This window comes from Toxoplasma gondii, chromosome V (assembly GCF_000006565.2).
Source record: "Toxoplasma gondii ME49 chromosome V, whole genome shotgun sequence".
NCBI lineage: Eukaryota > Apicomplexa > Conoidasida > Eucoccidiorida > Sarcocystidae > Toxoplasma > Toxoplasma gondii.
In genome coordinates this window covers 2733757-2743863 of record NC_031472.1, presented here as the reverse complement: position 1 = coordinate 2743863, position 10107 = coordinate 2733757, and the positions used below count along the sequence as shown (strand labels likewise).

The following is a 10107-nucleotide window of genomic DNA, read 5'->3' as shown; positions in this document are numbered from 1 at the left end:
GGGTGCTGACAAGGAACGCAAGGAACGGGGTGGACGGAGCATGCGGGGGCGCTCGCCCTTTTGCGCCCATCGAGTGAATTGATCTCTGAAGAGGGATTCTTCACACCAAGTCCGGCTCCACAACGTGTGCAGGACACGGGGCCGCACCAGTCGTCAGAAAGCGGCATTCAGGGGACTGGCTCCGTACAGGCAATTCCGCAGTTTCCTGCACCCGACGAGAGTAGCGTGAGATATGTTCCTACTTCTGATGTTGCGATGGAGTGGTGGCCTGTGGAACTGGAGTTGGAACTTCAAACGCTGGCCACGGAACTGGCCTCTGAGACATCCGAGAGCTCGGCATCCTTTTCCCATTTCGGATCCCCCGGCCGGGACGTACGGGGAGTTCAGTCGCACGGGTCCGCTGTTGAGCGAGGCCGTTCGAGACTCACCAGTGGAAGTGCTGGGCGTGAGAAAGCTTCCTCTAAAGCCGCTGCAGGCAGTAGAGGTTCTCGTTCATACAGCGGGGTTTCTGCAGGGACGAGTAGCAGACACGTCACGTTAGGGGATGCCATGCCTTCGTTCCGAGATGTGGGGACAGTGAGTGCAGTCAGCGGATCGGACGTACCGGGTAGTGTGGCATCACACCCGGGGTATCTCGGACTTCAGGAACGAGGAGTGTTCCGACGACATCGAACGGGACGGCTACATGTTGCTACATTCCATCCGCTGACGATTGCGCCATCGCCGCCGCAATCAAGTGGGCCACTGCGGGAGCGTGGTGGCATTTCAGCTGGGACATTGTCGCCCTCGGCGTTCACTGCAGACTCGGCCGAGCCCAGTGGGACCTCGAGCTCTGAGAGAGTTGACTAATGCGAAGTTTTGTTCTCGTCAGGACGCCCCCGTCGCAGCACGTGCCGGGCTGGCGTCCACCAGGACTCGATAGGCTGTGGAATAACTGGCCAGGCATCGCATGCACGTCTTATTGGAAGTGAGTCGTTGTCGCTCCGAGCGACAGCAAGGGGCGACACAACAGGGCAGAGCGCACAGGCGCAGCAGCCCGAGAGGTAATTAAATAGCAAATAGTGGACGACTCATTTGACAGCCACAGCGTAGGTAAAGTCTGTAGTGGCCCGCGAAATACAGGAAATTCGAGAGGAGACAAACGGTGAGGGTCTGGAGCAGACCGTGGCTCGAATGTGACGGTCACCTGTCAGAGTAAGGACAGGGCGTCCAGATCGGTCATTTTGTTTCTCACGTCTCTGTCATGGCAATGCTTGTGGCTCTAACAGCTTCACGAACGCTGTTCGCGCCTTAGTATTGTTTCCTCGCCACACGTTGGCAAACCCAAAGCAGACCGCCAGTGGACGTAGAGTCTCCTTTCGGCGGGCGAAAAACAGTTACGATTGAAGTCGTATATGGACAGGAATCAGTGTGCCGACCTGGGATACTGTGATACCTGGCTGGACCTAGATTTTTATTCTTTACCGGAAGAGCATATCTCTCAAGCACCCGTATGTGCAGGGCAAACGCTGTTGCACGTGAGTCTCACTCACACTGGAAATCGAAAGCCGCCGCACCACAATTGTGGGATCAGTGCTCGGTGTGGTGAACGGCTTCAGCTTTGTTACCATGCATGTTTGTTTGTCACGCGGCTATCTCTGGGAGTTCGCAGTGTGCGCCGTGCAAAGAGATAGCATAGCATTCATTGACGTGACTTTTTGGAAGCGTTGTTCAACTACAATTCGTTTCTTGGGAGGCGATGCCTGGACATGCGTACAATGCTCGTCGCATAGTGCTGCTCTGGCGATGTCTGCAACCCTTCAGCTTCAGGAACGTGTATGCTCGCCACGCTACGCGATGCGTCTATATGCAGACCGCAATGGGATGCGATTTGAACGCTCGAACTGCCCCCCCAACATTCGTGACGCTCTTGCGCTCAAAATCGCTTTGTCAGTCTTGTCCTTTCCATCTTCCTTCTTTGTCGCCATTTTCGCTACCGCTCCTGTATTAGATGACCCGAGCAACTGAAAATCATGGAACCTGTTATGCTGGGAATAATTCCAGGAGAAAGACAGCGGCAGGTCGAAGGCAAACGTGTAGCGCATCTTTCGCAGAAGAGTGCCTCATGTTTGCTTTGCGTAGCCCTTCAACCTAGCACAACTGCGCCCGCTGAACCGCAACAGAAACATGCAAGTGCGCACAGCCACAAGCAATTCAGCTACTTGTGGATTCGTACGGCGCCGATTGAAGGGCACACATGCGTCGACGCAAACATGTACGTGCGCATGCCTTGTCCGCTTACCCTGTGTCCACTCCGAAGAGGTTTGTCTCGTCTGCAACGTGTGAAAGTTCCTACGGGAACAGGGCTCACCTCGGTTGTGCTCAAAGCGTCTACATCTACTTCGTAGCCACCTGGACAAATGACATAAACACACGCGCATTAAACACCGGGAATACGGACCACAAGTAGGCATTTTTATGCCTCGAATGTGCGACCATTTTGAGCAGCTTCGTTGGTATACACTGGGACACACGTGATTACGCACCTATTAGTGCATGTCCTTGTTCACATGAGATAATACTGATGCTAACGCAAATAGCCAACAGCTTTTGTTTTTTAGCCGCGAAACACACATTCCTAGAAGTGCTCAATGCACTTACAACCATGTACGAATGAGCGTGATGAGCAACGGAATTGATTAATATTCGACTGAGCACTAGAGACGCATCGAGATAAAAAGAACGTGTACGCAGGGCATAGAGTGCACGCGTAGACGCATATGAATATAATTTAAATGTCTACGCGTCTATCAACCACGTCTTTGATAGGGATACGATTAGGTACCGTGTTCGTGAAGACTGACCAGCAGAAACCGTCAACGCTGACGGAGGCCGGACAATAGGGGTGAACTTTTCTCCCCATTTAATGGACCGTAGACTCCAGCTGAGGCGAAGAAGGAAAAAGAGAATAAAGCAGCAACCAGCAGATGTTTGCCGCGATGCGGGACTTTGCGTCGAACAGTTTCGACTTCCTGAGAGGGATCCGGCGGTGACGCGCGGTCAGCCCCCGGAGAGGGACCACTTCACACACCAGAGACATGTAGACAGAAGGATCCGATGAAACATCCAGATCAACAAGTGAGAAGCTGGCGCCGCCTCGGTAGCGCAAGTGTGCCAATAGGTGTATAGACAGGACCAGGTAGGTAGACAGTAATAACACGCATACATTAGAGATGGCGTACATGTGATCACGTCTTTGAGGACCGGTACGGTTGAATCGAGAATCTGACCTTTTTCGAATTTCGACAGGCCGCGACGTGTGATTGTCAGTAAAGGACAGCAGCGAGAGGATCTCGTACGCATTGCCATCGTGCCGTAGCTCGTCTGCTGTCACCTCTCGGAGAGGACAGTCTCGATCGCAGGTGTCTACCTAGTGAGAAGACACCCAGACACACAAAAAATGAAGGAATCGAGTTGCAACCTCTCAAGTGCGCTTCATACACGTGGTGCAATTGCGACTGTGCCCATCCTGAAAGGCACCGAACAATATCTCCCAACAAAAACTCAAATGCCTTATCGCAAATGCACAGACATCACACTTATTCATACGGCAAAATCGGTCTGAATGCGAATCGCTTGAAGGCGGCGCTTGGCCATACGTTTCCCCGCATCGAATGGCTACTCGAAGAAGTGGGGAAAGATCTGTCAAGAGAAATGAAGAAGCCACACGCGCGGCGAAGGGCCCTTCTTCGCTCACATTCTCCGTGCGCATAAGCCATCCCCATCCTGTTCGCCATTCTTGAAACGCAAACAGGCAATAGAGTGTGACTGCAGACGCGTATATACGTGCACTTGATGCATGGGTAAACGTGAGGGTAGATGTGTTTCTCTCACGTCGCGTTCCCTTTCGTCTCCTGCTTCTTGCACCTTGTTTCCTTCTCCCCTCTTGGTGTTCCTCTGCTTGTCTCCGCGCCCTTGACACTTGCGCTCCATGTCCCTCGTTGCTTTTTCAACAACAAAGGCGAGAGCAAATAGAAATTGTCATATCTAATTATCTAGTTATACACTTATATATACAGTCCTTACCGTGACCGTAATGGGCATCTCAAGGAATTCAAGAGGGGTGTCCGTGCGGAACGTGGGAAATTGTCGGATGCGCAGGCCTCGGTCACTGTGTTTCTAAAAACGTAAAGGGCCCACCAACGACCACAGTGGAGCAAAGGTCGGGGCATCCCGGTATCCTAGAGCCACAGCATCTTTGACGCCTATGGAGCCACAGCTGACACCACAGCTCGGAGAGCAGGCCAGCAGAGACGAACGTGCCAAAAAGACTTGAGGCCCATTCCTAGGATTCAAGAGTGGGAAACCTCATATCAGACAGACCAGACATCAAACGAGACAAACGGAGATCCACATAGGCGCCCATCATGGCTGTCCCTCTCCACAGCGCACCAAGCCATTCACCGTGTCTATTTACGACAGCACTGTGTTTCGATAAGAGTGTGCAACCGCTACGGGAAGGCACAGTGACACACTGGTGGAAGGTAACACAGAACCGAGCTGAAGTGACCACCCAGTCAGGAGTCGAGCAAACGGCAACGGAGCGTGGGCCGGCGCGGGAGCTCAACTGGGGCTCCAGTAGACAGAAACCTGCTAGAAGCTCATGTGGCTGTAGTATGGAGACCGACACACCCGATGAGGCGACCCCGCTTCTCATAGAGTCTAACGATACCGTCGCGGGATCTCAGACGCTTACTAAGAGATAGAGACATAGTTTAGGATTGAAGAAGGAGTGATGCGTCACGTTGATCACTCGAAACGACAGACGGTAGTGTTGCCACGTCGATGAGGAGGGAGCACGACAGAGAGAGTGAGGCAGGTCCTGCGGCCCGAAGGAGCTGAGGTGACCGCTTATGGATGGAGCAGTCAATGCCGATTTCAGTGACGTTTCTGAAAGGAGGTGGATAAAGAAAAAAAAGCGCGGTTCCTCATGTCAACACTAAACTAGCGTCATATGTCAAGACGCCACCTTTGGTCTAGACTTCTCTCGTGTCTCTTGACCTCCCTATTCCGTTGTGGATGTCGATGCCTAATCCTGATTAACCACACACCGGTAGAGTATAAATACGGCGGAAAACTCGACTCTCTATAGATGACTTGCGTTGCATCTACATGTCCTTGTTTGATGCCGATTCGACGTTCCACCACCGGCGCCCGGTGCTCAATGAGAGATAAGTTCGCTGGCTTTCTCGGTAGCCCTGGTTTGTCTGGTTTTGGCTGTGGTTGATGCGCTCTTGTCCCTCAACATCTGTTATCATTCTGCGTAGTGAGGGTGTGTACCACCGTTGGCGTCTGTCTTGTCGATGCCTCCGGGCTGCGTGTCCTAACTCGCTTTACCCGGGTCCTGTGCCATGGCATGTGCCCGTCTTCCTAGTCCCGCCCGTCTTTCGTCTGGCCGCTTCGTTCATATTTTCGGTCGTTCCCTCCCTGTGGCGCTTTTTCTTCAGAAATTGGGTGCCCCCACCCTTGTTCGCCCCTGATCTCCAACGTTCACGGGTTTTATACCCTTTCCTGGACAGTTGCCTTCAGTCCGCCCCGGGATCCTCCTTCCGCAACAGCGTTGGCTGCTGCCACCCTCCACTCTCTGTGTGCTTTCCTTCGTACCTTCTCGCGCCCGCGAGCACGGTTGGCGATCTTCGCTTGCGTCGAACCCAAACCCCTCGGCTTCTTCTCGCTCGCCGTTGACGTCGTACGAACAGGAATCCGTCTGGCTCAGGCCCGTTGCCGTCAGGTCCCTATGTCCCCCGCGACACGCAAAGACGCCGACCGCAGCGAAAGTCTCCTGCCGCGTGTCTCGATGTGCCTCCCCGTCTTGCTCACTTGTCGCTCCTGTCCGGCAACAAGGAGAGGCGGAGCCTGGAAACGAAACACAAAAACATCTCCGGAGACACACGAAAGGCACCAGTCTGAGATACGGGGAAAACCGTTCAGGCGGCGCCTCATGACCTATGACGTTCACACGCAGTCCGGTTTGTCCATCGACACGGACACAAATATTAGGATGCATATGTGTATGAATGAGTGTTTGATATGTACGGCTAAGAGGCACGTGAGCCACAAAAAGTGACGAAGATTCTTGCACTTTTCTCTTGATTTCCCATATCTTACTGAAGAAAAACGCCTCTAACAATTTACATCTGGTGAACCTAGCGACGGTGTGGTGTCACCGGCCACTCCATCTGTCGCTATGTCACTCTTTCGATTTCCATTTCTAGTCCTGGAGGCGCACTTCAAACCACAGTTTCTCTTCATGAACAGTAACCCTCTGAGATGGGCTTGCGCCAGACGCTAGCCAGCAATGGCGCTCTCCCGAAGGGCTTGAAGGATCGTGCTGCCCATCCTCCTCACCATCAGCGTTTGCCATTCTCTGTTTGATCGCCAGAGACCCCCGGCATCCATAGGCACCTGAGCCGTTTCGTGGCGCTGCGGTGGTTTCCTTCACACCTGCCTCACCTGGGGAAGCATCGGATCCGTCGCTTTTCTGCTCGTCAGTCCGGGACCTCCGCGTGCGTCTGTGAGAAGCGGGAGCAGCCTCGTTTCCGTCCGCCTCTGACTGGCTGCTTTCGATTGCAACGTCGATCCGCCGATTCAGCTCCAGCATTTCTTGCGCGTCCCTTGTTGTTGAAGGGCCTTCCCCTTCGGACGACTGCGTTCTCTCGGCTGTCTCCCCACACACATCTCCCGTCGACGCCGACTCCTGTCTGCATCTTAGACCAGGGTCACCGTTCTCACAATCTTGCTCGGCCTCTAATCCTGGATTCCCCCCATCGTGGACGCTGGCGCAGCATCCGTAGACCATCTCTCGCGGGGGGAGGTGCGGTTCCTTCTCAAGGGACACCGAAGAATTGATCACCAGGTGGGAAGGCACTGGGAAGCTGGAACGGAACACAGCCAGACAGCGCCAAGTCGAAGGTAAAATGTGGAAAGGAGGAGATACAAACGAAACACCCATACCTGATGACAGCACGATGCCAAAAGAGCAGGGCACGAAGTGCTCGGGGGCACTGAAGGCCCGCAGACCCACAAGGCCCGATTGAAAAGCACCGAGGGCGCCTCGAGAGGAACGGTTCTGTGCCCCGTGGCTGCTGGAAGGGAACATAGACAAACTAGGAAAAGGACGGCGACTACAGGAAGAGCCATTCATCCACAGCCACTCACCTTGGTTGGCCAACGAGACAGTTGGAGAAGGCCAGTGCCCACTTGCGCTTGGAGGCTGCGGAGAACTTCTGAAAGACAACCCCGAGGACGACAGAGTTGATAAGAATGCCAGAAACGGCCGTCGGAGTGACAAACAAACTCGTCGTTTGACAAGTGGGTGCCCTGCGCAAGGCCAAAGACAAGGACATCCGCCGGACGCGATGTTGGAACCTTCAGCGCAAACACTAGGCTAGGCACGCCGAGGAACGGAGACACCCCGAGACCTCGTACGAGCAGGCGTGATCCGTGCGATTCCTGGAATTTCCGAAGAGGGACAGAGAAGCCCCACCCCGGATGTAGATCTTTCCCTACGCTTGTTCTTACCGGGGGCTCCCATAGCCTATGGCAAACATCGTCTCGATCACGAAGAAGTAATAGTCCAGCACATTGGCAGCGTCCGGGCCTAGACACCGCTGAATCGCGCCTCCTGTCAAGACCGCCAGAATAACTGAACGCACACGACCAACGGATGCAGCAACTGGATCCGTCCAGCTTCACGTGGTTGCTGAACTTCACCGTACTGAGATGCACACGATAACTCGGCGAGGGCAGGGACCACTCAGCTACAGCGCAGCGCGCTGCTCTGTGCTTCAGACTTTCAGGTCGGCCTCGTACATTCGCCGTGGTCTTCTCGCCATCTCGAGAGACATGCGTGGCCATCAGCCTACAGAAAGACACGCCCAGCACTCGTGCGCATCGGGAGCTATATGAAGTCTAAGGCAGCCCCACCCGCAAGGCACCAACGGTGCCTCCCGACACCCAGCAACGCCAAGGGAAACCAAAAACACAGGCATCAGCTCACCCTGTGTGCGCCTGGTTACGGACGTGACATTTTCGCTCTGGAATCCGTCACTATCTAAATATGGACCCGGCGCCGTTGGTAGTTTTATCGCTAGATCTACGCAGGCACAGCGAGGCCGCAAAGGCACCTTTTTGGTTTGGGGTTTTTCGCATGAACCCGTGGGACGCCGCTGTGAAGACGGGGACAGATCCAGGGGCTCGTTAGAAGCGTGACACGACAGTGGCCCCTGCACCTAACCTGAGGCTGGTCTTGTCTATGAAAAAATCGTTTCTCGCTTCAAACAGTATCGTTTTGCTTTCGTTAAGTAAGCGTGTCGTCGCCCTTTCACAGACGTCCTGTCTGGTCTCCCCTTCGAACCTACGTGCGAGGAATGCAGCCCAACCGACAACGACGGCGAAAACGAGGAAAACAAGATGCGCCCATTTCATGGAGAGAATGACGTGAAATCTGTCGTTCAAGATGAAATCCAAGTAGCCATGAGTGTATCTCCACTTATGCAGGACGTTGTATGTGCCACCCGATCCAAGAAAGGCTTGCACGTTTTGTCGGTTGCCTTCTCGCGAGTAGCGCCCCTGGTCACGGCAATCGCGCGTCTCCAAAGAACGCTCGCGACCCTCGAGGCCGCAGCCGGCATGGCGCTGATCAGAAAATTCGAAATCGTGTCGCCCGTCTCGCTTTCTGGCGCTGCGACAGCAGCCGCGACAGACTCGTCTTGCCTCGTCTTCTAAAGTATCTCCGGAGTACGGTTGAGATGAGGGAAGAAGCGGGTGGGTTGCGCCGCGAGAGTAGCTGTTTCTTGACTCCGAACCTAGCCGGTCTGGGGGGTGTGGGAGGCGCCTCGTGGCCGACGAGGAGAAAGGGAGAGATAGGCCAAAGGCAGACGCACGACAGAGTCCTCGCGGCGTGCTCTGGTCGTCAGCATCGAGCCCATGGTTTCCCGCGTCTGATGCACAATCGAAGGAAGCCGCGAAGTGTAGACTTTCTTCCGGGGCCTCTCGCAGTCTTCGCGGCGAATGTTGAAGGCAACACCCCGCGCTACACGAGACGAATTTCGAGGGTGAATCGTCATCGACAAGGAAGAACGGGCCTCGCGGCGACGGAGGCAGCACGTCGGTGGTAGGGCGGAAGGACGCATCGTGGCCCGGAGGGCACAAAGAAGGAGACGCTCTGTGGGCGAAGCTGGCTGTTGAGTGGTGGAAGAGCAGAGAAGGCGGGACACACTCCGTGCGCGATCTCGGCGCATCGCCAACCAATCTCTCTGTCGCATGACGAGCAGCCGACGAGTGAGCAAAACACAGGGACGGCCAGACGTCGCGGGCATTTGGTTGACTGCAAGGCCCCGTCTCAGACTCCAGGGGAGAAGAAAGGGAAGCGAGAAGGGGGGTACGACAGACCCCAGCTTCGGGACCGAGAGGGAGGCTAAATGAGCCTGCCATGGCTGCGGCGGCGCTTTCGAATGCTGCCGTGCCACGACTCGATCGAAACGAAGCTTGTCTTTGAGTTCCAAGCTCTTCGTCTCCCTTTTGGGGAGGGGACGCAGGCGAAGAAGGCCCGCCTCCCAGGGGGACGACGGGGTGAGGGCCGCCTTCGCGAGAAGACGGCGACATATCACTGTTGTCTTTGCATCCCCAGACACACAGCGTGGCACCCAGCCTGGCCACAAGGAAGCAACTGACGAAGTGAACGCACAGAACGAAAGCGAAGACACTTCGCGGCAAGGCAACTCACCCAAGTCTCGCGCCACTCTCTCTCTAGGCGAGATCGGACCAAGGTACGGACGTAAAGTTTGCACCTAGTTGACTCATCAAGTTAAACTGAGGAGTTCGGTGTTTACAGACTGTACCGTTACGTTATCCCCCAAAGAGCATTCAGTGATCGTGTCTACGAAATGTGGTTAGATCACCTAACCAGCACGATCCGGCTGCTCGGGAACAACTGAAGCAAGATGACGACTCTCGCTTTCAATGTGAAGGGACTTCCCCCTAGAGCGAAGGCCGATCCGACAGGGTAGAGCAAGGAGACTGACACTACGTAGGCAAAAACTAAGGAGATAGCGCCAACAGTTTGGC

General features: G+C 54.8%; 2 protein-coding genes across 2 annotated transcripts; one reads left to right on the top strand and one right to left on the bottom strand.

Annotated features, from left to right (window-relative positions):
* The first annotated feature begins 179 nt into the window (after window positions 1-179).
* On the top strand, window positions 180-1935 carry TGME49_284420 (hypothetical protein). The gene has a single exon (XM_018781926.1). It carries the CDS (start codon window positions 256-258, stop codon window positions 847-849), a length of 594 nt encoding a protein of 197 aa, XP_018637727.1. The 5' UTR covers window positions 180-255; the 3' UTR covers window positions 850-1935.
* TGME49_284530 (hypothetical protein) lies at window positions 180-9645 on the bottom strand (the record flags this gene model as incomplete). Its single annotated transcript, XM_018781927.1, has 11 exons — window positions 180-2148; window positions 2351-2391; window positions 2844-2923; window positions 3270-3409; window positions 4066-4158; window positions 4736-4929; window positions 5644-5895; window positions 6493-6914; window positions 7198-7359; window positions 7561-7684; window positions 8400-9645. The coding sequence occupies 11 exons, from the start codon at window positions 9643-9645 to the stop codon at window positions 2131-2133; spliced, it is 2772 nt and encodes a 923-aa protein (XP_018637726.1). The 3' UTR covers window positions 180-2130.
* Window positions 9646-10107: the final 462 nt, after the last annotated feature.

Coding starts and splice junctions, on each gene's coding strand:
- TGME49_284420 (XM_018781926.1), top strand. CDS start 256: ATGGAGTGGTGGCCTGTGGAACTGGAGTTGGAACTTCAAACGCTGGCC.